General features: G+C 40.9%; 5 protein-coding genes across 10 annotated transcripts; 2 read left to right on the plus strand and 3 right to left on the minus strand.

Moving 5' to 3' along the window:
* Window positions 1–202: 202 nt before the first annotated feature.
* Window positions 203–4,575, plus strand: dhrs1 (dehydrogenase/reductase (SDR family) member 1). The gene is made up of 9 exons (XM_085253976.1): window positions 203–355; window positions 927–1,079; window positions 1,282–1,425; window positions 1,552–1,631; window positions 2,612–2,744; window positions 2,837–2,968; window positions 3,060–3,129; window positions 3,340–3,420; window positions 3,975–4,575. The coding sequence occupies exons 2-9, from the start codon at window positions 936–938 to the stop codon at window positions 4,109–4,111; spliced, it is 921 nt and encodes a 306-aa protein (XP_085110102.1). The 5' UTR covers window positions 203–355; window positions 927–935; the 3' UTR covers window positions 4,112–4,575.
* A 542-nt stretch (window positions 4,576–5,117) lies between these two features.
* On the minus strand, window positions 5,118–17,743 carry LOC146554140 (E3 ubiquitin-protein ligase RNF212B-like). Of its 6 annotated transcripts, none has more exons than XR_014889433.1 (13): window positions 17,661–17,743; window positions 16,539–16,651; window positions 16,367–16,416; window positions 16,199–16,273; window positions 15,422–15,528; window positions 15,228–15,330; window positions 15,121–15,149; window positions 15,000–15,040; window positions 14,863–14,887; window positions 14,719–14,782; window positions 11,461–11,512; window positions 5,636–5,890; window positions 5,121–5,543 (listed from the first exon to the last, which is right to left on the minus strand). XR_014889433.1 is itself a non-coding variant. In XM_085253978.1 (13 exons), exons 2-13 carry the CDS (start codon window positions 16,636–16,638, stop codon window positions 11,114–11,116), a joined length of 726 nt encoding a protein of 241 aa, XP_085110104.1. In that variant the 5' UTR covers window positions 16,639–16,651; window positions 17,661–17,743; the 3' UTR covers window positions 10,921–11,113. The 6 variants fall into 6 exon arrangements, 5 of the variants coding, with proteins under 5 accessions (XP_085110105.1, XP_085110104.1, XP_085110106.1 ...); XM_085253978.1 differs by lacking the exons at window positions 5,121–5,543; window positions 5,636–5,890 and adding exons at window positions 10,921–11,177; window positions 11,297–11,327 and having other exon boundaries at window positions 15,422–15,513; XM_085253977.1 differs by lacking the exons at window positions 5,121–5,543; window positions 5,636–5,890 and adding exons at window positions 10,922–11,177; window positions 11,297–11,327.
* Window positions 5,821–10,864, plus strand: homeza (homeobox and leucine zipper encoding a). The gene is made up of 2 exons (XM_085253975.1): window positions 5,821–6,283; window positions 7,481–10,864. Exon 2 carries the CDS (start codon window positions 7,508–7,510, stop codon window positions 9,458–9,460), a length of 1,953 nt encoding a protein of 650 aa, XP_085110101.1. The 5' UTR covers window positions 5,821–6,283; window positions 7,481–7,507; the 3' UTR covers window positions 9,461–10,864.
* A 1,448-nt stretch (window positions 17,744–19,191) lies between the features above and the next one.
* LOC146554142 (zona pellucida sperm-binding protein 3-like) lies at window positions 19,192–21,080 on the minus strand. The gene is made up of 9 exons (XM_085253764.1): window positions 20,977–21,080; window positions 20,714–20,880; window positions 20,534–20,637; window positions 20,352–20,440; window positions 20,094–20,274; window positions 19,905–20,010; window positions 19,737–19,822; window positions 19,515–19,606; window positions 19,192–19,447 (listed from the first exon to the last, which is right to left on the minus strand). Exons 1-9 carry the CDS (start codon window positions 21,038–21,040, stop codon window positions 19,392–19,394), a joined length of 945 nt encoding a protein of 314 aa, XP_085109890.1. The 5' UTR covers window positions 21,041–21,080; the 3' UTR covers window positions 19,192–19,391.
* Window positions 21,081–23,604: 2,524 nt separating this feature from the next.
* On the minus strand, window positions 23,605–26,007 carry LOC146554143 (zona pellucida sperm-binding protein 3-like). The gene is made up of 9 exons (XM_085253853.1): window positions 25,858–26,007; window positions 25,563–25,747; window positions 25,371–25,474; window positions 25,191–25,282; window positions 24,939–25,119; window positions 24,752–24,854; window positions 24,592–24,680; window positions 24,195–24,286; window positions 23,605–24,068 (listed from the first exon to the last, which is right to left on the minus strand). Exons 1-9 carry the CDS (start codon window positions 25,991–25,993, stop codon window positions 23,947–23,949), a joined length of 1,104 nt encoding a protein of 367 aa, XP_085109979.1. The 5' UTR covers window positions 25,994–26,007; the 3' UTR covers window positions 23,605–23,946.
* Window positions 26,008–26,394: the final 387 nt, after the last annotated feature.

The raw sequence follows: 26,394 nt of genomic DNA on the forward strand, positions 1-26,394 counted from the left end.
CATATCAAAACACTAATATGACAAATATTTTACGTACTGTCCCGTCATATGTACTAAATATACTAAAGTAGTGCGCGGTGAGCGTATTCTGGGGAACCTGGACGATGCTATTCGAACGAAGGCGGAAGTTAGTACCAGTGAATCCTCTTGCATTCGTTTTTTCGTCTGTCATCTTCTCGCGATATTACAGTAGACTGACTCTGGTTATTGCAGAGTTGAGTCTCTACGGCAACATAAAAAAGCAGTGCCGACGAGCTGCGGTACTATCGCTCATACATTTCCTTGTCCTGTTGTTATTGAGACCTGACAAACCAGATCCTCCGCGTGCTGTGTTGGACGGTATCATTTTGTACAGGTGAGCGGCTTCGGTTTATTTATTATTATTATTATTATTATTATTTTTAACTATGTGCCCTGCTAAATAACTGCACAGGACTGACACTCATTATGATTTGAGATAGCGTGACAGCGAGCGCGTTACATATAATGTTAATGCACGTCAGTTAGAAGCGCTTTGACATCGTGTTGAACTTTCCTCTGGTAAAATCAACATCAGCTTCGTTGTTAGATTTTTATTGTGCTATCAGGGTAAAGTTCATGTAATCCTTGTGTAAATAGTCTTTTAACTTATTGCAGATATATCAGAGTGATTATCTATTATGATCATCAGTGTTGGTTGTAAACTTCTTATGCAAAATGCTGTGTAACACTGACTGGACCTAAAACACTCATGTAAGGAATGATGTCACTGCTCTTACTTCCAGATAAACTCTGGACAATGGTTCTATTATGCAATCATGTTGCAACGCCTTTTAAAGTTCCAGCTGACTTTTGATCACATGTAACCCTTCATGTTGGGTATTTTGCTCACATGGTGTAATGGATCTCACTGCTGATTGTATATGGTGTTATTACTGCTCCTCCAGACACTGAAGATGTCCCTGTCTGGCTGGGTATGCGTAGTAACTGGTGCCTCCCGGGGCATTGGCAGAGGAATAGCTCTACAGCTGTCTGAAGCAGGAGCCACAGTCTACATCACAGGACGCCAGGAGAAGACTCTGAAGCAAACTGCTGCACAGGTGGGCTTTTAACACTTGGAGTCTTCTAATAATTAGACAGGGAGGCATTTTTAAATGCAGCTTATTGTATCGTGGCTTTCATTTGTGATTAGTGGAGTAAGTTCTGAAGTAAAGCAGATCCTCCCCTCATGTCCCATATCAGTGTTGCAGCTAAAGTGTTGGCTCGTTCTGCTATGTTATTATTTTTTCACTGTTGACACAGGTGACGGAAAGGGGTGGGAACTGTGTACCAGTTATCTGCGATTCCTCAAAGGAGACCGACATTCAAGGACTGTTTGAGCGAATTAGACAGGAACATAACGGCAGACTGGATATACTGGTTAATAATGCCTATTCTGGAGTACAGGTTGGATCACTAATGCTTTATCATTTCCTGGTAGAATTATTTCAGAAGCACCTAATATGGAGTAAATCTGCGTGAATGAAATGACATATGTGCTTTACTTTAACAAAACACGTGGTATTGTTTCAGGATATCTTTGAGAACATGGGTAAGAAGTTCTGGGAAACTGAGCCTTCTATTTGGGATTCCATCAACAACGCAGGCCTCAGGTACTGTGTGCTTGGATGTTTAATCATGAGATAACTCACTCATTGTGAGCAAACGGCATCCTATCATGTAACAACTGGCCAATACACAGATGCTAGAAAAAAAAGTTATATATTAATATTATTAATAATATTTGCAGGTCATTAAATGAAATAAGTATTTGATCCTCAAACAAAACTTGAGTACTTGGTGGAGATATCCTCGTTGGCATGCACAGCAGTAGGATGTTTCTTGTAGGCAAACACCAGGTATACATGCATCTCAGGAGGGATTGTGGCCCACTTCTCTTTACACAAATGACTTCTGTTTGGCAACTCAGAGCTTCAGCTTAGAGATCTGGCGACTAGCTAAGCCACTACATGACCTTAATGAGCTTCTTATTTAGCCGCTCCTTTGTTGGCTTGGTGGTATTTGGATCATTGTCATGCTGGAAGACCCTTCATGACCCATCTCCAGTGTTCTGTCTGAGGGAAGGAGGTTCTCATTCAGGATTTTAAAGTCCACGGTCGTGTCCATTGGCCCCTCATTGCAGTGAAATTGTGTTGCATGTTTAGCAGAACAACAGCCTCAAAACATAATGTTTCCACCTCTGTGTTTTTGACCATTGGTCACCATCTCTTTGGGTCATATTCCTTATATTTCTTCCTCCAAACACAACGAGACCTTAAGTTTTGGTTTCATCTGACTACAGTACTTCCTCCAAGCTTTATTAGACTCATTAAGGGCCTGTTCATGTGCATTCTTGAGAAGGGCAGATTTCAATTCATTACAGCATAGTGTGTTACCATTGGTGTTCTTGGTGTCTTTTGAGATGATCCACTACATGATCCACTACCATACTGTTCAACTCTTTGGAAGTGAGCAAACTTACAAATTCAGCAGGAGATCACATGATGCACACAATCCAACCTAGAAATGTTTTGAAATAAAGTAAATGGTAGAAATATTATATGACTTACTTAAGTTTTTCGACATCTGGCAGGGGGCACTATTTTTTCTCAGTTTACGCAGCCCGGTTGATGGTGGCTCAAGGTCGGGGTTTGATAGTGACCATTTCTTCTTTTGGAGGGATGCGGTACCTCTTCAATGTGCCATATGGTGTTGGTAAAGCTGCTGTAAGTTGTCTTCTTGATCAAGTATAACATGTGTTACTGATATTACTTTCTGATTGTTTTAAAGGCCTTTATTTTTTGTGGTTTGTTCCCAGTGCGACAGACTGGCATCAGACATGGCTATCGAGCTACGCCGCAGAGGTGTAGCTTCTGTCAGCCTGTGGCCAGGAGCGGTAAAAACAGAACTGGTGTCTCAGTTGATACTGGCGAAAGAGTCACCGTCTAAGGTAGATTCCCTGTAATGAAAACTCCTTTTTCTGGTTGCTGCTTCAATTGTAAGCTAAACTTGTGTTTTTTGCTTTTTTTTCTCCCCAACAGTTTAAAAACGTTTTTGCTGATGGAGAAACCACAGAACTGAGCGGGAAGTGCATTGTTAACATGGCAAAAGGTACAACTTCAGAAATTGGTGCTCACCTCACAGTGAGACTGTTAAATAGACACCAACACCCCCCTGATGGACATTAAAATGTCTTTCTGGGAGTTATTGTTCCTAAGAAACAGATACCTTAAATGCTGAGGAATTCTCAAGAGTATTTTGAAAATGCTTTTTTAAGTGCACGCAAAGAAACCATATTTTGATTTCCTTTTTGGCCGACAGATAAAAATCTGATGTCACTGACTGGGAAAATACTCATGACTTCTGATCTGGCAAGACGCTATGGAATAAAAGATGTCGATGGTAAATTTGTGATTTCTTTTTTAAGATTTGAATATCTTAAACCTCACTACTTGGCGCTTAACAAATCTATTACGCAAGCTTTATGTCCCAGTTGCTCTAACATATCAGTACTGGTAATAAGCAAAATAATTTTGAATGTATGGTCAATCCACCAGTGTGCACAAGCTCTTTAATCGAAATTATATTTGTAATGCTAAAATATAATTATTGTTGTTGTCCATTAACTTTCAAGTGTACTGTTTTACAAAAATCAGAAAAAAATGTAAAGCACATTATTATTTTTTGATTAACAGGCCAAATTACAGTTATTTACTAACATCCTTAAACGGGAAAATTAGTTTTAGTGGTTGAATGTTATGCTTGATTCATTTCTCAGAGAAACCCAGTGTAGCGGCTCAAATTTGGGAATAAACACGTGAATTATTTTGTTATTTTCTTAATAGATACCATAATTTATTTGTTTTAAGCAAGTTTTAGACAGACTTTTAAATATTGGTGGTCTAATAAAGTTTATTAAGAACCGTACTCTGAACTTATTGTCTGCTTACCCACAGGGCGAAGTGTAGCTGATTACACTTCGATTAAATACCTCCTGTCCCAGGTCCCGTACCTGTCCTGGCTGTCGGTTGCCGTGCCCTCATTCGTACGTGTGCCACGCTTTGTGATGACCCTGGCATTCAGCCGGTTCTAAAGATTTCCTACATAAACTCTCTAATGGCAGTGTTGTCTACAGTCGCCATTTTGTTTACTAACAGTTGAAGGGTGACGAAAGACTTAAGATGAGCACTTTTTTTTAAAGGAATGTTTATCATTTTACATATGTGCACACACACAAACACACACCCCTGTGTAAGTACTTAATGACTGTGATTCTGTGGTGGTGGAGGTAAATGAAGTAAACACAAAGGATGTCCCTGTATAATTTTCCTCAGATGAAGACACAATGTGAAAACCTGAATGTCTTATTATAACTACATATTATGGTTTTCTTATATATTACGAAGCTACGAATGATATTTCAGAAACACAAGTGTATTTTGCACTTATTTTTGCATTTTATAAAAACTGTATTACGTATTCTGGACACACAGTACTGCTAATACTGCACCTGGCTGGCTAAATAACAACCAGTTAAATAAATGAGTGCTAACCTGTTGCTGTTTATTTGTTTTGTTTTGTTTTTTCAAAATATCAAAATTGAAAAAAATCTAAATTGAAGATTTTTTTATTTGCAGACATTTAAAAGAATGAAGGCTTAAGTTATCTTGGCTTTACTTGTCCGATCTAGCAGCTATGCCCATCTTTTATAATATTCATGCTTCCAGGTCTGACAAGTGAAGCCAATGTGGAAATGCCTTTCTTTCTAATAACCAAGAGGGGGCAACTGTTACATGTAGAAAAACAAGACCTCCTGTGATATTCTATGGTAATACAGCCATTATTTCCCTTGCTCTGTGCCTATGTCAACACTCTCATGGTCCCCAGTAGAATCACAGAGCAGGACAAGCTAGTTTTTAAAATGTGATTGACTCGTCATTAGCCAAAGAACAAACAATCTCCCTAAATTTCACAGTCAGATCCATCCTGTGCTCATGATGCCTAGAAATGCACAGCTTGAGATTTCACAGCAGGACTTCCCTAAGCAAGGACTGATACCACAGAGCTGTGTACTTCCAACTTGTCTGCAGTTGCAAGTATCACAAAGATGGTTTTGAGAATGTTGAACAGTGTTTCTGTGAATTTCATCTGTGGACAGACTTTATTAACACAACAGTGTTACAAGGTGAAGTCACAAAACATGAGAGGTGTGAAACGTGACAGCTGTTCAGAGATAAGTGTAGACCATGAACTCAAGAACTTCAAACACGTGTACACCAGTAAGATAAACCCTTACTTCTGTTGTTAGTTTGCGAGTTCACACAGAGCCACTTTAAAAATATATATACCGAAATCAAGTCTGTGCAATGCGAATTGTTGTGTTTACTAAATATTAAATATTCAGTGAACTGTTCTACTTCATTTCTCTGTGTTTCGTTAACTTGTAAACCCACAGATGGCCAAAGGTAAGGATCCTAAATAGTTTGTAAAACCAGGATCAAAGAGCCGGTTCCTAACGGGAGTTCCTGGAAGAGAAAACAAACAAAAAAAGATGCTGACGAGAAGTACTCCAAGTCAGGCGGGGAGAGTTGATGGATGACCAAATGATCAAATTTACCAACATGACTGTAGTCGGAAATCACATCAAATTTTTGTCGGCCGCTTAGGACAGCGGGAGGGCGGAGGGGAGCTCTGATGGGTGGTTGACGTGAAACTGTTTAGCCTACTGTTAGTGATATATTATACAGGCGCTTCCTCCCTCCAATCCAAGGCCTGCTTTTCATGGACTGGCACACCCACACCCCGCCGTCACTGTTGGAGAGTCAGTTGGGCCTTCTGGTCTTCCTGGTCCTCAGCTCCGCCTCGCCTCGATCTGGCCGGACAGGGGAACCACTTCACAGTTAAAGAACAAAAGCAACAACGGGAGGACCGAGTGGCACGAAATAACGGCGGCTCGGATTGAGAGTCTCACGGATTGGAGCTTTGTGCCGTCTTCGGCAGGAATTAGCCGACGACTGAACTCCTAGAAAACGCGACAAACTTGGTCGCCTCGGATCTTTGTATCCTGACCGTAATCCGTCGAGGTGCTTGATAAATAAGACAAGGGTCAAACAAACGGACGGACGGTATCGTTTCCCAGCTCTGCCTTTAAACTTCGGCCATATAAAGCGAGGTGCCAGGGGGGAAACCTGATTTTCTTCGCTTTTCCTTTCGCTCAAACGGACCTCGGGAATAAAAAAAAAAAGGGCTTGTTTGGCATTTTTTGGTAAGTTTATTTTTATGTTTCACTGAAGCGTGTCTGACGACGAAGTGCGCCTGTGCAGTGTGAAGCGTTTTAGTTAGTACGCCATAAAGAGGGGGGGAGACGCTGGACTGCTATTGTAGCTGACACGGTCAACATTTTTGAACTTTTGGAGCTTTTTCTTCCGCGAAAACAAAAACATGGTGTCTAAACTCCCAACGGTTTAGCGGGTAGGGGGATGAGTAAGACATGAAATATATATTTAAAAAAAAAAAAAAGATTGTGGGGGTCGCCACATGATCTCATCCCCGTGGGTTTAGTCTACCACCAATGAGTAATTCAGTGATTTCATAATTGTTAGCTAATGTTTGTGTTACACTTCAGCATTTCTTTTGTGGTTCAGGCGACCTAATCGCCGGCAGTGGCTTAACCTCGCAACTAAATGCGCAACTATTGCTCTTCCAAATGAAGATTAGAGCCTTCCAAATTAAGAGTAGCCTTCATATTATGAAACTGTACGTTGTGAGGTGTCTCCACCCCTGACTGATATAATTGAATAAAGACTGCAGTGGGACAAAATGTCAAACAGTGGTCTAGCACTTATACTGAATCACTCTTTCATGTATGTAATAGAAGCTTTTGTGAATAGTTGGAAGCAACACCTGTTGCTTAAAAGCAATTTGATAATAATGGTATTAATCACCTTAGAACTACTTTAACTAGGAATATTTGATTGTTAATAGTGTGTCTGGACTTAGACTCGAGTACGACGATGCAAATGTTTTGGTGGCTGCCTTTGTGAAGAGGCTACACTTATCTCTTCGAACTGAGAACTTGGAAGTGGAACAAAGCCTGAGTGGGAAGGGGCGAGAAAGCAGACTGTGATGGATTGCTCATTCTGCCCCCACCCTTTGCAGCCAGTCCCCCCACTCATACAAAACAAAAGTCAGCCATCACACTCTGGGGGAGGGGAGACCCAGTCTGGATAGAGTGTACCACTAGTTTCATTGAGAGTTCAGAATAAGGAGAGCAGGGTGGGGGTGGCAGCTGTCCCATAATTGACTTTGAGAATGAATGAGAACATGGCGATCTTAAAACATCTGAGTCTGTACTCTTGAGAGGACGTAGGCCTTCCTTTTGCGATAATCTTGTCTTTAGTTTAAACAGTTTGGCAGCTGGGAAAAGCACAATACTAAATTATGGTTTCTGATTCTTTTCTAGGTGAAAGCACACATTTTGATAGCCCAGATGGCTACATACACTGAACATAACGGCAGACATGGACTACCTTTGGACATGAAGGAGATGCTAGAAGAAAAAGTAAAGACAGAATGTGAAGAAAACCTTGAATCCAAATGCTCATCCAAGGATTTGCGTGACTCTCCCTGCTCAGCTGAAAGCAACACAAGTGGGGTGGCTAGTTTCACCACCAACCACAACTCTGTTGTGTGCCTGCCTCTAGTGTCAGAGGGACTGAAACTGGTATGGACACAGTCTGATCAGACCCGTGAACTCGACACCATCCCAGAGCTGGTCAAAGCCTTCAACTTATTTCCCTACCCGTCGTCTCGGGAGGTTAGCGCTCTAGCCCGGGTCTGTGCCTTGCCACTGGACAAAGTTAAAGTGTGGTTTATGGTGCAGAGAATTAAATATGGAATTAGCTGGTCCTCGGAAGAAATTGAGGAGACACGGCGAAAGCTGGCAGTGCCGGAGCTTTGTGATGACTCAATTGAAACAAATGAGGAAGACAAAATGAAAAACAACACAAGTTATGAGGAATTGATAATTGAAGACAAGGATAGTGAAGAAGAGGAGAGTGCTCTTTCTAACTACCCACCTCAGACAAACGGCCCAAAGTGTGAGTCACTAGATTCATACAAGCCAGCCAAATCCAGCACACCATGTTTCAGCTCAACCCTCCCACCGCCTCAGGATTCGTACTTCTACCACCCACCAGCAGACACGCCAGCAGCCGATGTTTCCTTTGACCTTTCAGACTCTTCTCCACGACAGCACCGCCATGGACGCTACAAAAAGTCTAAAGCTCAGCTTGCTGCCCTTCGCAAAAGTTTTCTAAGAGAGAACTGGCCTGCAGAGGCAGAGCTTAGACGCTTGCAGGAAGAAACGGGGCTGAGCCGTAACGACATTCGTAAATGGTTCAGTGACAGTCGTTACCAGCTGCGCGTCGGTCGAGGAAGCCTGGCAGCAGCCCAGAACTTTTCTCAGCAAGCTGCTGTGGGAAGTAAACATGATCAACAGTCTCAGCCTCTTCCACTTATTACTCAAAAGTCTCGTCAGCTGAATGGGGCGAAAGGCCATGAGCCAGCACGTAGCAATGGGATTAGAAATTCACACTTCTTCCAGACCTTTTTGTCAAATAGCCTGGAGGCATTTGGGGAAAGGGTTCTTGAGGCACAAGGGCACGATGTTATTGAGGATCTTTCAGGGGAAGGAGACACTTTCAAAGATGAGGAACAGTGTGATGAACGACCCTTACAGTTGACAAAGACTTGCAAGATTGAGCCAGATGTTCCCCTGGAACCATTAAGTATATCCAAATACTCTCCTTATTCTTCCCCCTCAGACAGCCCACCATTGTCTGTCTCACCTAACAAACCATTTTCAAATAAAATCACCACATCAAAGAAGCTAGGCCAGTCAGCCAAAACCAGTCCCTCCACATCTACATCCCCTGCCCTCACTCCTGCTGGGCGACCAAGAAAGACCAAGGAGCAGTTGGATGTGTTAAAGCAGCATTTCTTGCGTTGCCAATGGCCTAAGAGTGAAGACTACACTGAACTTGTTAAGCTTACTGGTTTGCCACGGGCAGATGTTATTCAGTGGTTTGGGGACACACGCTATGCTGTCAAAAATGGCCAGCTGCGCTGGGTAAAGGGGGTCCGTGATCAGTTCTTGGCAGAGCTGGCTTCCCAGCAAAGCAGCTGCGGTTTAACAAACGGAAGTGGAACATCCTCTCGGCCCGGGGGTAGCCGTAAACGAAAATCTCAAGCAAATGGAAGGAGTGCAGATTCCCCAGATATCCAGCCGTTGGTTAACTATTACCTTTCAAATGGCACACTACATGAAAAAGACCTTGATTCTCTATGCAAGAAATCGAGAATGAGCTACCAGCAGGTGCGGGATTGGTTTGCAGCTCAGGACGTTGGGGAAACTGAGCAGGAATCTATTGTTGTTACTTAATAACATTTCTACAAGTTGAGGTGCTCTTCAAATAATTTGCACCATGAAGCATAAATATTACTTTGGTTAATATTGCTTTAACTGAGCAGGTTTGTAACATTCAGTCTTCCCACTACAAGCCCAAAGTGAGGTTTGTGTTTTATATGTGCTGCATTCCCTGCTTTCCCTAATATATTTGGACTTGAAATACCATTGTGCTGCCTACATTACTGTAAATAGCGCAGCAACTTGTACACTGGTTTGCTTTATTTTTTGAGCTTATTATTTTTGTTTAGATATCACTACAGAATTTCTAGTATATTATGTAGTTTTATAATTTAAATTGGTTGTACATTTGGTACCTGACTGTAGCAAACAACCTACTGCTCCATAAAATGTCTACATTGACAAATTTGTTGACTGATCACTGTGTGTAACCATTCCTTTATAGCCAACAAGTCCTCATCATGAAAAGCACACTGGACATGTACACTTTAAATTGATGTCTTGCACTTTGGTTTATGATCCTGCTGCCGTTATGTTAATTAAATCCAATTATTTCACAGAACATAAATTCCTAATTGTACAGTGTTGTTCTTGATACTTTTAAACTCCTCACTTTTCTTTTTAAGTTACAGAAAATACAGCTAAATTTAATAGCTACAGCGTATTTTTGAAACACATTCCTCAATATCCATTTAGTCTCTCTGCTGTAATTCTTAGTAAATAAATAGCTTGCATACAAGTGCACCTTTGTGACAGTAACAGTCAACAGTACTAAGAAGCAGCAGACACATCCATGGCATACAAACACCAACCCACTCATTGATTCAGTTTTGGGTTTTTTTTGTTTTTTTCTTTGGTTCCCCCCCCCCACCCCTATTCTGTCTTAGTAGTTAACTTTCAGGTTTATAATATAGACAAAAACAGTACTGTGTAATCCAAAGAAGTTTTGTTTTTCAGATAACATTATGATTCATAACCCAAGCATTATCAAATTGTCTTATCAGTTTATGTATTTATTAGTTATTTCCTTCATGGCTGTGTTTGAGAGATGAAAAATGTTTTAGTTGACATACCAAGAATGAAGTGGGCTTTAAACAGAGTCCGTTTAGTTTCTTAGAAATGCCTGGACAAAGGCTGGAAATGTTACGAAGCAGTGTGCATCACTTTGTTTTGTCATCCTGTTAGTCAGGAAAAAGCTAATGTGTCATACTTTGGGGAAATGTTCATAACATGTAGTGTCCTCCTTGGTTGATGTTCTCTTTTTTTTTCCCCCCCCCCTTGTTGGAAAACTTCTTATTTGCACATTTGTGTCACTGGAAACCAGTAAAGCATTGACCTTTATAACTGTGTGCAAAGTTTTTTGTTGTTCAATGTACTCTATGAATATATCTGACTATTTATTTTTAATCCATGTTAAGTTTTGTTGTGAGTGTGAACCACGTGAAATTAATGCATCAGCAGTGTACTTGCAGAAAGATTACGATGACTCCAACTAAGTTGTCAGTTTAATTCCTTAACAGAACAACATAGTAATATCAACTTCCATTAAAAGTAAAACAATTTATACATGCCTTTTTGTTATCAGGGCAAAACCACACAACAATTTCATAGTCCTAATGCACAAATCTCAACTAATGAACGCATCCAGGGGTGTAAATAGACATTTAATCAGTGCCTAGGTGACTGAACTGATAATCCACTTATGAACTGTAAAAGACCAGGAGTCTGGGTTCTGGGGATGAAAATGAACTGACTCAGTAACGTGAAAATATCAAAAGCTTTTATAAATCTGCTACAATGTTTGATAAAAGTTAGAATTTGTAAGTAGCTGCCAGGTAACTTTTCCCTCACCTGGTAGGTGTGCTTAATGATGTAGGTGTTCCTTTTTAAAACAAAGAGAAAGATTTTGATTGGGGATTGGAGGCGCACAGTATCCAATTTGATACAGCACATTTTCCAGTTTGATCACAGCATCCATGGCAGAGCTAAAAGAGTGTGTTTGCAGCCACACTTACTGTATTCATGAAGAGAACTATGGCTGGAAACTGAAGCAGCTGATCCAGGAGTCTGACAAAACACAAGCACAAGAAAGTTTCCTTTGGTTTTTAATTTTGTAACTTCAACATTCTAAATGGAACCTTCAGTAGTTTTAATAGCAAAATACTTGATGTACTTGTTAAAGCTGATTTTTGGTAATGAGTGAAAAAAACTTTCAGGTTTTATATCTCATGGAAGCTCGTTTTTTTATCATGGAGGTACCATGAAGGAAAACACCATTCCCTTATTTTATCAGCAACTCAGCCACTTCAACAATTGCGTACAGGTCCATAGACAGACTTATATGTTTACAGGTTTAGTCAAATCTTTAGTAATTTCAAACACATAATCCCCCCCCCCAAAAAAAACAAACAAACCCCAAAACAATTCAACAACAAACAAACAAGCAAAAACATTTAGATCATTAAGTGTGACTGCCTGGTTTATAGTCGGCTGTGGGCACAGACAGCTGGAGAAACGACAGCCGATTAGACATTCCTGCTTTACATCTGGGCACATGTGTGCCTGGTGCATAGTAATGTAAATTCTCCACAGATGAGTCTCCACAGACACAGAAACCCCCCTCAAAAAACAGACAGGCATGTGGACCCTCGTGCTTACTGTATGTCACAGACACCTAAGCGTCCTTGGACTCAGGGACACAGAAAGTAGAAAACCCGCTTTTAAGCTGTGCCTTTTAGCTTCATAGTTCAACTAACCCTTCCAGGCAGCTCTTATTTGTGTGGTGACAGTAGATGAGACGACACATTAGGTTTATTAACAGTTGTAGCTCAAATCCGTGATGTTTAAACCAAGGAAGGGGGTTAATTTAAGCCCAGCTGGGCTTGAAATACACTTGTGTAAACCCTAAAGATGACGTTGATGATGAAGATGGTAAGTTTATGCCTTGAGAACAGAAACTGCTGCTTGGCAGTTAAAGCTGGAGCCTGAAAATGCTCACAAAGCTGACTGCATTCAACATTATTTACGAAACAGATGAGAACAAATTATTAGCTCTCCTATGAAATTTAACCTACTAGGACCTGGCATCCACATATATAGACATCACATTTTGGGGTGTCTAGACCAGTGGTTCTCAAACTTTTCACAGTGAGTACCACTTCATAAAATATATGGCTCTTGAAGTACCACCCTTACGGCCGAAATTGAAGTACAGTAGTATAGGCCTATTTAACACCACATACAGTTTACACAAGACAATTTTATTTCTTATATGAATGTTATTTATTTTAACTGTCATAAACAGGATGTGACGAGTGATAATAATAACAACTGTACTGTATTAAAACATTCACAGCAGGTGGGATGTCCAATCTTTAAGTGAAGACCTGATGAAACCTGCTTCCGGGTCCAAACTACTCTTCATTTATTATGTCTGCTGTGTTTTTAACATGTTTTAATGCTTTGTATCTTGTTCTATTTAATCTGAACAAGCCCATAAAAAAAGTTATCACTGTTGGCCTCTCTCAGTTTTTATCATCACTATTCATTTTAAAGCTCAGTTTTAAAAAACCTTACGATGTAACAACAGCCCAGCCCATGCAGCAGTATATTAATGACTAGCCTTATATTGCAGTTGTTCTCCTGTCTGAAGTTTGGTCCATTTACTGGAGTTCATCCTCCAGTATTACTGTGTTTATATTATGCTAACCATAGCGGTGTAGCCCACACATCATTATATACCAGCTAGCCCAACTTCAGTAACCTTACAAACACCACTGCTGTTTAGTTTTCTGTCTTCATTTATGTCGGAAGTGATAGCAGAGCTGTATGTCTTAATTTTTGCTGTGGCGGTTAAGCTGCTGAACCTCCTTCGTGGTTCGTGCACGTCAAAGCTCACTTTGCTCTTCGTGGCGTTTCAGCCGACGACACGAAATAGCATCATGTGGTGGCCTCGCTGTCTACCCGCTGTGTGATGACCCTCCTCCAGGATCCGCCCACCCAAGCGAAATACACCGCTCTCAAGGCTCTTCTGGCTCCGGCTCCCAGAAGAGCCTCGGGAACTTTCGTGTCGTCTTTGCATACCTCTACAATGGTATATTATTTAATCTTTAAAAAACTGGGAGATTTCCCACATACCACCAGAGAGAGCCCAAGTACCACTAGTGGTACGCGTACCACAGTTTGAGAACCACTGGTCTAGACCACAATACTAAATTTTGCTCTACAAGGGCCTGATATCCACTTACAAGGACATTATACTGCCACTGTTCTATTGAAATTTAAAACGAATGTCCTCTTATCATTTTTATCAGAAACGACATCAGGTAAAAAGACAATTCTTTATTTTTACATTCATCAGGTGCCAATCAGCCCAAATCGGAAAGAGATATTAAAAATGCATGCCATGAAAGAGTTTGGGTCTTAGGAGCTTAAAGTAACTTTTTCTGAGAATCCTTTTTAAAGGCTTGAAACTTTCCTTTTTGATAGTTTATAGTAAGGGCTGGATTAGGTGACCCAGAATCCTCCCTTCGTTATGCTGCACTGGTGGGCTTCCCATGATGGGCTGAGTGTTTCTTCGTCACTCACCTTTCCCCCTCACTATGTGTTTGCACACCACTCTGCATTTAATTATTAGTCATTATTCCTCTCTGGCTCTCTTCCACAGCGCAATTTTTGCCCCGTCCTTCTCCCCTTATTTCCAATCAGTCGCGGCATATAAAGTGCCTCAAGGTGACTTTTGTGATTTGGTACCATATAAATAAAATACAATTTATCTGAGTAACTGACTATTAGCTATTATAAGGAGAGGTAATAATGCTGATCTGGTAGTTTTTGGTGTCTGTGATGTAATTGTGTTTCTGTGTGCAAAGTAAAATAATGTAGGGATCCTAAATAAAATTAGAAAGTTTGAATAAGCTGTGATAGAAATGCATTTCTTTGTTTAACAGCACTTGGGAAATTATTTTTAAAAAATTGTCAATTTTCATAGGAGAGCAAATAATTATAAAATAATAAATATAATATAATAATAGTTGTATTATATAGGTTTATTATTATTATAATATAATCATAGTTGTCAAACTCAATCTAATACTTTTTACCTTACAGTTATTTTTTAAGACAAACATGTCTTGATATATTTTCACTTTTGATCTGTATTTCCTTCACAAGTGCACTGCGAGCACACATTTATATGAAATTTTAGTCTGATATATTTGGTCATTAAATTTAGGTTCAATAAAATAATACACTGGGTAAAACTGGAGACTTACATTGAGGGAGAGACTAGGACCTCTGTGCATGTTCCACCTCTGGGACTCTGCTGAGCCTATATGACTGACACACATATATCATATTTGAACAGTCACATGATACAAAGAAAGAAATCAACTACAACATGACAATAAGATGCTTACCTCGTGGTTCTTGAACGAGGCGTAACTAGAAAAAAAAGAAAAACACAAGCTCAACATGAACATGAACCAGAAATGATTAAACTAAGCATCAGCGGTTAAACTGTAACACTTCAATCAACACAAATCACTGGGGTTACCTGGGGAGGTGACAGCCACAGGGAGGGACATCCTCTGAGTTCTGTAAATGAATGGGTTATTACTGCTTCATTTAAAAACTACAAATGAAGTGAACATGTTAAAATGAAAAAGAACTTTTACCCTTCAGTTTGAAATTGTCCTGGAGAGAGCTGCAGAGCAGAAGAAGATTCATTCAGATGAATCTTTTTGGTACTCTTGTTTTAAAAATTAGGCTTTTGAAGACTTACCCTCCATTGTGAAAGTGGCTTTTTAAATTCCATAGTTTCTTTCTTCACCTCTAAAAGCTGCTTTTTTAAGTCAGCATTCTCTCTTTGCAGGTCTGAGAGTTGCCTTGAAATAACAGAAGAAGAAGAAAATCACTGCAGTTGGATGGTTTTATTTACACTGCCACAGAGGAAATAATAGCAGACATTAAAATCACCTGTAACTCTGCTCGGTGACTTCTTTAAGGCGTCTTTCCAATTCAGCAGACTTGTGCTTGAATTGTGCCATGACTCTCTCCATCTGCATCTGCTGAAAGATGACAATCTGGGAACATGAAGACATTGTTACTAAATGATAATTCTGTGAAAAATGAACAAATCAAGTTTGACTAGTGGGTAATAGCTCCGAGTTTCCCAAATAATCATAGCAGAGAGATGCATTTCATTTTTCAATCTGTAGCTAATGACATACCAAGTTAATAGTAATTGACTGCATACACAGGTATTTAACAACCCGCTATAACAATTAAAAGGCAAAGAGGCAATGGGGCTTGAAGTGGCACGATCTGATATCGTCGTGTTGGTGTTGTTCCCACATCATCATAATAAATGTTGTTCCAGGTTCAACATTGCAAGTGACCAATCACATTGTTGTGACGTAATACTTTTGCGGGTTTGGAAAAAACACTGTAAATAAAAATCTACATAACTTGCGAGAAACCGCCTCTGTCCGCCGATCCAGCAATTTGAATTCTTTGCATTTCAGGATGCTGTTCTTTAATAAACGGTAAGCATTATACATATTGTCCTTGCAACATTGGAATTTCATAAATGAATGAATGGCTTGGCTTGCAAAAGTATTACGTCACAACAATGTGATTGGTCACTTGCAATGTTGAACCTGAAACAACATTTATTATGATGATGTGGGAACAACACCAACACGACAATATCAGATCATCCCTTGAAGTGCATGCTGCCTGGCAGGGACAGACCTGACACATGTGCTCTAGCCGTGATTGGATGAGCTTCACTGGGTCGTTGAAAAACATTTTTTCCTGCGGCTTCATCTGAAGCAGAAATACATCCACATGACAAAGAATGTTGGATGTCTGAATTAAAGTCAAACAGTAAGCTGCTCTGATTACGTCAGACTCACCAACCTCATTGATAGCCAGATAGCTGCAGCTGGCCCCACATACAGTGCACGGATCTAAAGCAGATGGGGAGGGGGGGGGGTTTAGCAGCCTCAAACTTTGAGTTGCACTGCATCACAGTGGAGACATACTCATGAGGAAGTCTAGTTACAGCTCAGAAGCAAATGAACTCTCTCACTTGATTTAACGCATGCTTCACAGAAAATGTGGCCACAGCTGGACGCGGCAAACGTGGATCCTCTTCTTTTGAAGCACTGGTTACAGTGGAACCAGACCATTTTTGTGTGTTTCCTAAACACACACATGCACACAAAACAATCAAACAGACACAAGGTTATTGCCCAGTTTACTGCAGAAGAACTGGCCCTTATTTACCTCCCCTTCTTTTTGAGCCAGAATAAACTGTTGCACACGCACCTGTCTTTAATAGTTTCATGGGACTCTTAAAAAAACAGCTGCGATCTTATTATCTGCAAGACCCCCATCAGTGCAAAATTTTATACCACACTCTTTTTGTACAGCTTTTTTTTTTCCGTCCTCATATTACACACTGGTAGCTGCAGGTAGTCCAACTTAGAAACAGAACTTATGTGTTGTCTTGCACACAACTCAACATTACTCACATGAAATAATTACATAAAAGCCAAACCAGAGTTCAAAGGTAGGAAGGATAAAAGGTGATGGAAAAGGAGTAGCATGAGAAGAGGAAGCCCAAGAATAGTAATTTCAGATGAAACATGTCCAACTGTGGTAGAGCATGTTTTTCTTCTGGGAGTGGTTGGTTAACAAAACATTTTGAGGGGATTTTTTATTTCCTTCTGTGTATGCTTTAACGTCATTCCTGCGTGTACAGTGGAATCTTTTTTTTTTAAAACTTTATTAATCAAAATACTCAGTCTGCAGAGGCTTTCACGAGAGACGTCAGGATTTTATTCGAGCTTAACAATGCACATTTCAGTCTTTATATTAACTTATCAATTTGTATCCCTTCATTTAAAAAATAATACTGAACAGAAGTAATTTAAAAATATATTCTCAATGAATCCCTCTCAGTTTCCTCAATTACTCACTACAAAGGTGACTCTGACATTAAGCTAAAAAAAATGGCTTTACTCACTGAAAACTAAGTTAAACTCAAACTGTCACAAAGTATTAGCTTGCTAGCTAATTAGCTTAAGTTGTAGAAAACGGCGCTCAGTCAGCCAAACAACTGGAAACACTGGACACTGGCAAAACACTAAAAAGAAAGGACCCTCATATTGGCTTCCTTTTTTTTTTTTAGGTGTCTTTCTAACCTTACCTGCTACACGGAGCCGCTGCTTTGACACAGGAGCAGTTAGCTCAGCAGTCCCCGCCTCGGGAACCCGGTCTGTGTTGTGATTGGCTAATGAATGGTGACGTACGTGAAGTCTGTATTACGTACACTTTCTCTTAAAACCAAGATCCGAAGTGGAAACGTTTAGAATAACCGTGCTAGGATTTACTATACACAAGTTCTGCTTCTCAAACAGCAGTCAAGGATATCATGCCTACCATCTCCAGTTTAATCACTGTTTGGCTATAAATATTCGGAAGAATTTCCTGTCCGATTAACATAAGACGTGAGGAACACGAGGACGCTGTGAAGCTTGTAAGTGCCCTCTGTTCCCAGGAATCTCTCTAGAAATACACTGCTCAAAAAATAACGGGAACACAAAAATAAGACATCCTAGATCTGAATAAATGAAATATTCTTATTAAATACTTTGTTCTTTACACCGTTGAATATGCTGACAACAAAATCACAAAAATTTTCAATGGAAATCATATTTAGCAACCCATGGAGGTTTGGATTTGGAGTCACACTCAGTATGAAAGTGGAAAAACACACTACAGGCTGATGCAACTTTAATGTAATGTCCTTAAAACAAGTCAAAATGAGGCTCAGTGTGTGTGGCCTCCACTTGCCTGTATGACCTCCCTACATCGCTTGGGCATGCTCCTGATGAGCTGGCAGATGATCTCCTGAGGAATTCCCCAGACCTGGGCTAAAGTTCCTGCCAACTCATGGACAGTCTGTGGTGCAACGTCGCGTTGGTGGATGGAGCAAGACGTGTCCAAGAGTGCTCAATTGGATTCAGGTCTGGGAACGAGCATGCCAGTCCATAGCACCAATGCCTTTTTCTTGCAGGAACTGCTGACACTCCAGCCACATGAGGTCTAGCATTGTCTCACATTAGGAGGAACCCAGGGCCAACTGCACCAGCATATGGTCTCCAAAGTGTTCTGATGATCTCCTCTCTGTACCCAATGGCAGTCAGGCTACCTCTGGCGAGCACATGGAGTCCGTTTCTGATTGTTTGAGCAGACACACACACACACTACCTGAGCCACTTGTGTGGGTTGTAGACGCCATCTCATGCTACCACTAGAGTGAAATCACCTCCAGCATTCAAAAGTGACCAAAGCATAGGTACTGAGAAGTGGTCTGCTGTCACCACCTGCAGAACCTAGGTCTTGCTAATTGCCTATTTCCCACCTTTCGCCCATTCCATTTGCACAACAGCATGTGAAATTGACTGTCAGTGTTGCTTCTTGCGTGGACAGCAGTTCAAGTATGCTGGTGGTATTGCCTAGAATTCATATAGCATATTTAAAAATAAAATTTTACAAGCCTCGTTTATAGTCACTTTTATTCCATGTACTGGAGTCTTTAGTCAACTCCCCTACAGCTTTCTTAGAATTAGTTGTCCCATTAGTTGCAAAATGCATGCCTTTGGATTTTGCTAGTTTGTATTTGAACATTGATCGCTCAGTACATTTTTGAATAACTGAATTAAAAGACACCCATGAATACTTAAAGGAAAGTCATTTATTTACGCAGCTTTGATACAATTGCACAGATCTGAAATGCAAAGAAGCACCGACAGCCTGGAAGTTAAAAACCTCAGTTGAGCCTGAAGTCACATGGATGGAGCCATTCTTGAGAGCCGTCCGAGAAGAGGATGTCTGTACCACTATTTCAAGGAGAAGCTTGCCTTAGTGACTCATTCTAATCTGTGATAGTGAGTGGACCAAGGACTACGTTTTGTACTGCACCATGCTTCCCTGTGGAAAAAACAGTGTTGAGTCCTGTACAGCAAGAGCACAGTTATAAAAGTGTAGAAATGTATACCTGTCACTAGATCCCTCGTCTTTCTGGCCTTGCAGCTGGACTCACAGCAGTCACATAGACTGCTGTGTGAAGGGTCGTCAAGCAACTCCCAACTGAAGTAGGCAGGAAGAAATAATCACTGAGCTTCTGCCGATTCCAGGACAATTTAGTCATAGCTCAGCATTCAAGCTGAACTACAACATATCCAGTACTACAAACTACAGAGTCAAGTATGCGTTTTACCCATAATCTTTGATGTAGTGGCAGGCCTTCTTAGTATTGCCAAGTCCGTTGGGATCCCAAGCCACAAGGCTGCAATGAATAAACACCTGCAGGATGTATAGTATTCCACGATTAACCAACAATCTGCTTCGTTTCCTACATTCAGTTCTTGCAGTTAAAGACATTTACCTCTCCTCCCACAGCAAACTTGAAGGCTTGAAGGGATAGCCGGATCTCTGAAGTCTTTTGCCTGGGTTCAAATTTTGAGCGCGATTTCTTACTGTCGACAAGACATCTGAGGTTCAAGAGAAACAGATTATTTCAAGGTCTAGTCAACAAGAATACCCAAGTCAGTGCTTCTTGATAGCACAAGTTTACCCCTTGTTGGTGATTAATGGGTATAGAGAACTTTCAGGCTGCAACTCCGGTGTGGTGGCAGCGACACATTCATCAATGAGTAGCAGCAATGGCTGATGGGTCTGCTGCTCCACGCTAGCCATGATGGCGATGATTGAGCCCAGAGGGAATCTTGTAGATTCAGCAGGGCCTGAAAAGTTAGCTAGATTTACACAGAACAAGGTGAGTCGCAGGAATGTTTAGGACTGCTTCTATTTTCAGGCACTTTCAGATACCCACCATTCATGAGTCCAATATGAAATACTAGTTCTTCTAAACCATAGGTACTAAACACTGGCTCATAAACCAGGGGGTACCAATCTCTGGGCCTGCATGAAACAGGTTAAAAGGTTGCATTTTTTTTTATTAAACATACATTTGCTTTTTTGTTCAGCATTCCATGTTACAACATGTCCACTTGCCTCTCAAATTCACAGACAATCAAGTCAATGTACGAAGGGATGACAGAATTAGGTGGGGTAATGTACGTCAGGTCATTGGCGTAGATTAGTCGTTTGCCAGTAACCTGTGGGGAGGAAAGATGAGTCACCAACCTGTAGGGATAGACTGTTCTTTCATGCACATAGTTCTGGGCTACTCACAAGCCTCCTGAAGTTACAGTCATTGAAGTCCACAGTGAAAACAGCTTCCCTGTCTGTGAGGCTTGTGGGAAAGCAGCTGCCCAGACGGAGCAGTGAAGTGTCCATCTGAGATCTACCGTCTGTCCACACCAGTGTCACAAAACCACCTTTACAATCCAGTTTCATGTCTAAGTAGAGAGGGAGGCAGCAAAGGGGATAATTAAAAACATAAAATTCTTACCCTTAAATTCTAAAAAAGAAGCTATTTCTCATTTAGACATTACCTGCATTTACTGAACCTCTTGCCACCAGGCCCAAAACAGCTACACAATACCAAAGGGAGGCCATGATGACTGAACACTTGGTGCTGGTGCCACTGGTGTTTTTATTCTCTTACTACAGGCTAATCAACAAAACCAGGTTCACCTGCTGTGTGTTCGCAGCTACAGGTGCAGCAGCAACAAGGTGTTTGCAATAAAGAGTTCAGTTGATTTTGATGTGATGTGAGTCACATGATGCAAATCTTAATATTTGTCCAGTTTAGTCAGTTTCACATCACATTACGATCATGAAAGCAGTAGTACTGTAGTCTGAGAAGGTAACGAGATGTTATATCAGTATGTGGCAATTTCAGATCTAGACAGTCAAATTCAGAAAACAAAACCGGAACATTTACAGCCGGCTTGTTTCACGTCATCTCACAGAGAGCTTTAGTATTAAACTCAGACAGAGTCAAATGCCAGGGAATAAAAATAAGTTTTAAATCTAGTTTTAATGTTGGAATGCTGTTCCACAGTGTGGGGGCAAAAAATGTCTGAGTTTAACTCTAGATTGAGGGACAGTCTGAAACATCTGACGGTCTGATTGGAGGGACCTGGAGCATCACAGGGCTCTAAGAGGTCAGAGATGTAGGAAGGAGTTAAACCATGAATGACTAAACAAACAGGAGGATTTTGAAATCAATTCTGAATCTCAGAGAGAAGCTAAAACAGGTGGCTGTGAGGACCCAAGGAAAAGCTGCACAAGCAAGAGACAGTAAAGTCAATTGCAGTGTAGTCCAAATGAGAGGGATGCCTCTCAGATGGAAAAGCCTTAATTTTCCAATATGGAGCAGAGGGGTGGGGGTGTGTGCGCATATACAGTCAAATATTATACCAAGACTGATCACCAAGCTCAGAAAAACATCCATCCAGTTTAATTCATGGTTGTAGAGGGGCTGAGCCAGTCAGAGCTAATAGAGAAAGACAACTATTCACACCTGTTAACGCTCACACATTTGAAGTGTGGGAAGAAGCAAGAATATCCACAAGGAAACTGAACACATGCAAGTCAACTTCAGGGGTCCGTTCTTCGTACCTCGCTAAGTAAGTTAGCTGGATTTGATTGTTGACGATTTCGCGTGATCTCCGAAGCTCATCCGGGACTTGCTGTCATAGCAACAGATCCGTAAGCGTAAACCTGCTCGGGAGCAGGCTCACTTTATGTAAACAGGATTAGATCGCGGCCACTCAGGTATGTCCGCTTCATGTATAAGAAAGCAACAGCGATATTTAACCACTGTTTTTCCATAAATAAATATTATCAATGTAACTAAAGATAATGGATTTGATTCTTTTATTGATTCCATACAGATACATACAGGTCATTTCCTAAAAAAAGGGAAATGTACTATTAATCATTCTATTTCATGTATTTGATTATTTCAGATGTAATTCATATTTTAGAGTTGTAATTGTAAATTACTTCGTGTAATCAAGATGAGACCACGGCTATAAAAGCGAAGGTGGATTTGGGAAGTCTGTCGCAGCCATGTCCTGTCCGTATACGCGAGCAGCCCATTGCGGAAGGTGCAAGATTGATAAGGAGAGTTCTCAGAATTCAGCGTATATTGCGGGACAGACAGGATCCTTTAGCTCAGCGCGACAGTGTGCTCATTGAGAGATATCGATTTTCCCGTGAGGGTATTATTTACTTAACCAACTTGTTGACGAGGGGGTGCAGGACCACCACCTGTCTTTTTTTGCTCTGCCCTTTTCTTGGTTGCTGTTATAAACAAACAGATTATTTCAGGGTCTCTTTTCAAGAGACTAAAAGCAATACAAGTGATAAATATTACCATTCTGTAGAATATTATATTTCACTTTTACTTGTTCCCATGTTCTAGTGGGTCCTGTCGTGGCTCTAATGTGAAAGAGGATATAATGTAATATAATATAATATAGTGTAATATAATAAATTTACCCTACCGCCTACTGGTGTTGGCCAGAGGGGCCGATGGCGCGATATGGCAGCCTCGCTTCTGTCAGTCTGCCCCAGGGCAGCTGTGGCTACAACTGTAGCTGCTTCCACCAGTGTGTGAATGTGAGAGAATGAATAGTGGCATTGTAAAGCGCTTTGGGTGCCTTGAAAAGCGCTATATAAATCCAATCCATTATTATTTTTATTATTATTAAATGACTTACTAGTTTAATTTGTCAGCAACTTTCTGCCAGCCCTCTCTCCTTGCTTTTGCAGCCTTTGCAGTGTTCCCTTGCGTTTTAATTAAACTCTGAAACTCCTGAAATCCCTCAATCAAGAGTTCTTGCTCTGCTGCCGAAAAATACTGAGCGCGCTCCTTCGACATTTTCGCGACCAAAGGGTTGCCGATCAATGTTTCTACTATCGATGCGTAGCCCCTGTTAAGCCACCCAGTGATCATTACTTCATCCAGCTGTACTAATCGTCAACAGGTGTGTTCGCTCAAAGTTAGCGCGATGATTTGATCTTGGATGTAGTAAGCGAGGTACGAAGAACGGACCCCAGTAAAGCCCCAGCTTATTGTTTTGACCCAAGGACCTTCTTGCTCCGAGGCAATAGTGATACACCAAATGAGGTTTTGAAAATACAAGTATCTGAAGAGCACACACTGTCAGTTTATACAGAATAGTCATTTATTGGATTCAAATGCAATTCCAGAAATGTGACTTTTACATTTAGAAGGCATTTGACAGTAGGGCCCACCTTCCTACTGATGCACAGCATCTCTGAAAAGCAGCAGTATCACATAAAAATGGCTGGTGTTTGACAGAACAAGTAAGAGTTTACAATGTTTTAGTTATATCAAGAACAAGTATCATTTTACAGCAAAAACCCCAGAATAATGAATACGCAAAACAAAAATCACACAATCGTGACGTCCTCGGAGGTTATCCGCCATCAGATCCTTCAGTCATACTGCAGTCGATATCCGTTTTGACCAAGCTTCGTCGCACAGCTTATTTGAGCTGTGGGTCAGCTGTAGTGGCAGACTCCATCATTGTGTCACTGTCCCTCAAGTCAGATCGGTCCACAATGATTAGGGGTCCCAACACAGAATTGTGACTCGGACCGTCTGATGCTGCAAGGAGAGTTGAATTCATGAGTGGTGAAGCACAGCCCGCTTCTTTAAATCAGATGTCATTTGAATCCCTTTGAAAGTACAGGTCTGATAGCATGCAGTCACATTAAAGACACATGAGGTTACCCCATTCAACACCCCTCCTGGACCGAGACTTGCAGCTCAAGTCACAGCAGTTACAGAGGGAGCTTCGGGATGGGTCATCAAGCAGCTCCCATCTGGAGATGGGGACAAAAAGAAAAGCAGTCATGTGGAGCATAACTTCCATATTCAGCAAGCAGTGTTCAGCCTGTTAAATGAAGAATTAAAACACAAAACCCTGTAGTTCAGCAGTATGAAATACAGTTAAGTACAATTTTGCTCAAGAACACTTGAACACTTTAAGTAAATCTCTTTTTTAAGAGTTCCGATGCTAAAAAGCTTATTAAATGAGTGTAACAGTAATGTCATTTCCATTTATCCAGAGACTGAGGAAAAAAGGTAAAAGACTTGTGAAGTACAAGTTGTTGAACTCAATAATCACCTGTTAGTTCCCTTTATATAATGACAGGCCTTCTTGCTTTCGGCAAAATTTTGAGGATCCCACACAGCCAGTTTACAGTGGATGTACACCTGAGGAACACAGGGCTCGAATTAAAGTTCCTTTAAATATTTATTCTTGAAATAATTTAACCTGTTCTCACCTCTCTAAAACCAAAGTTGAAGGACTGGAGGTAGAGGATGATTGAAGACGAGTGGTACCGAGGCAGAAACATCGAATTTTCTTTTTTGCTTTCTAAAAGACACCTGGAGAAATTGGTAAGTCAGATTACCAATACGCATCGTTTCCACTACACTGAGTACAAAGTCTGAACAGTACTGGAACCCTACCCCTTGTTTCCAATGATTGGGTAAACCTGGCTGCCGGGCCGCAGCTCAGCTGTGGGGGCTGCGACACATTCCTCCATGAGCAACAGCAGTGGCTGATGAGACTTCTGCTCCACTGCTGCCCATATTGGCATGGGGGAGCCCAGAGGAATGATGTTCGTCTTTGCTATGCTTGATAGCTCCTCTGTGGAAAAGTAAATGCTAAGTAGTGTGCGTTTTAACACGTGCTTGTAATTTGGCATGGTGAGAAGTTACCATTGAGAAGTGCCATGTGGAAGACCAGCCTGCCGTGACCCTCGGAAACCACATATCCAGGGTTCACGAATCGGGGAATCCAATCCTTGGGTCTGAAATAAAAAAAAAAAATATTAAGAATGGCAAGATTCTACATTTCATACAATTTCAGTTTGAGAAAAAAATACAAGTGTCACAAACCTTCTGTAAACACATTCAATGGGATGCACAAAATCTGGAGGGTTTGGCTTTGTCTGTGGCCTGTAGCTCATTTCATTCTGATAGAATATGCGTTTTCCCTTTACCTGCAAGACGGGAAAGCAAACAAGTGATTAAATTAGAGCTCACAAGTGAGTGGAAGCTACTGAAGTTGCATCTCTCAGAGTACAGTACCATTTTAGTAAACTTGCACTCGGAAAACATATAGTTAAACTGTGCTTCCCCCTCTCCAGAGGGCAGAACCTTCCACTGAGATGCCATGCAGTTTCCAAGAAACAGTCGAGCTGCATACGGCACCAGCTCCGCATTCACCTTCCATGTCACCCTCACGGAGTTGTTTGCACAGACCACATTGATGTCTGGAAAAATAAAACAAAATCACAGTCATCTTTTATGTGGACAGAAACACTTAAAAATATGCATTTGTGTCTATACGTCTGAAATCCTCCCCCAAAAAGAATATATATACCTGCATTGGCAACAGTCATTGCAAAAACAGCCAGGATAAGCAAATCTAGGTAGAGATGAGTCCCCATGACTAAACAATCCTGTACACATTGGGACCAACATGCTTTATGAACTTCTTGCTTAATGACCTCAACCATCAACACCTGTGTGAAAGCAGAGCCCACGAATCACAGACTCAGAGTGCTCTATGAGCTCATCACTGTGTGATCGGGTGGACCTTGAATGAGTGGTATCTTTACTTTTACATTTCTTTTTCTTACTACATTTGCTTGACAGAATTTAAGTTTAACGCATTTCCTTCCTCTTAATCAGCATCTTTCTTCATCATGAGAAAAGATTAATGTTAGACTTGTTTTTTCTAGTTATCTTTGGAAATGCCCAGTCTTAGAAGAAAGTGACACGTGTCATATCATAGGCCACTGAAACTTAGAGTATTACTTTCCATAAAGCTTACAAACTCTATGTGGATCAGTAACTTGACAAGCTTATTTGAGTTTACTTTTGTTGACATGCATGCAAGACTTGGAAGAAATATCCT

The sequence above is a fragment of the Mchenga conophoros genome, linkage group LG18 (assembly GCF_057382185.1).
Source record: "Mchenga conophoros isolate Kocher_MC1m ecotype Shallow Benthic linkage group LG18, M_conophoros_male_GT1.1, whole genome shotgun sequence".
Classification (NCBI taxonomy): domain Eukaryota; kingdom Metazoa; phylum Chordata; class Actinopteri; order Cichliformes; family Cichlidae; genus Mchenga; species Mchenga conophoros.

Bases quoted from the DNA above. Each gene is read 5' to 3' on its own strand.
- dhrs1 (XM_085253976.1), top strand. From the start codon at position 936: ATGTCCCTGTCTGGCTGGGTATGCGTAGTAACTGGTGCCTCCCGGGGC. The intron at 1,080-1,281 runs GTGGGCTTTTAA...CTGTTGACACAG, and splicing joins TGAAGCAAACTGCTGCACAG to GTGACGGAAAGGGGTGGGAA. The intron at 3,421-3,974 runs GTAAATTTGTGA...GCTTACCCACAG, and splicing joins TGGAATAAAAGATGTCGATG to GGCGAAGTGTAGCTGATTAC.
- homeza (XM_085253975.1), top strand. From the start codon at position 7,508: ATGGCTACATACACTGAACATAACGGCAGACATGGACTACCTTTGGAC.
- LOC146554140 (XM_085253977.1), bottom strand. From the start codon at position 16,638: ATGGTCTGGTTCCACTGTAACCAGTGCTTCAAAAGAAGAGGATCCACG. The intron at 14,888-14,999 runs GTAACCCCAGTG...TTTTTTTTCTAG, and splicing joins TGTGGCTGTCACCTCCCCAG to TTACGCCTCGTTCAAGAACC. The intron at 14,783-14,862 runs GTAAGCATCTTA...TATGTGTGTCAG, and splicing joins CCTCGTTCAAGAACCACGAG to TCATATAGGCTCAGCAGAGT.
- LOC146554142 (XM_085253764.1), bottom strand. From the start codon at position 21,040: ATGGCCTCCCTTTGGTATTGTGTAGCTGTTTTGGGCCTGGTGGCAAGA. The intron at 20,011-20,093 runs GTAAACTTGTGC...CTTGAACCTCAG, and splicing joins CCATTAATCACCAACAAGGG to ATGTCTTGTCGACAGTAAGA. The intron at 19,607-19,736 runs GTAAAACGCATA...TGCCTACTTCAG, and splicing joins CACTACATCAAAGATTATGG to TTGGGAGTTGCTTGACGACC.
- LOC146554143 (XM_085253853.1), bottom strand. From the start codon at position 25,993: ATGGTTGAGGTCATTAAGCAAGAAGTTCATAAAGCATGTTGGTCCCAA. The intron at 25,748-25,857 runs GTATATATATTC...TTATTTTTCCAG, and splicing joins AATGACTGTTGCCAATGCAG to ACATCAATGTGGTCTGTGCA. The intron at 24,069-24,194 runs GTAACCTCATGT...CTCTCCTTGCAG, and splicing joins CAGGAGGGGTGTTGAATGGG to CATCAGACGGTCCGAGTCAC.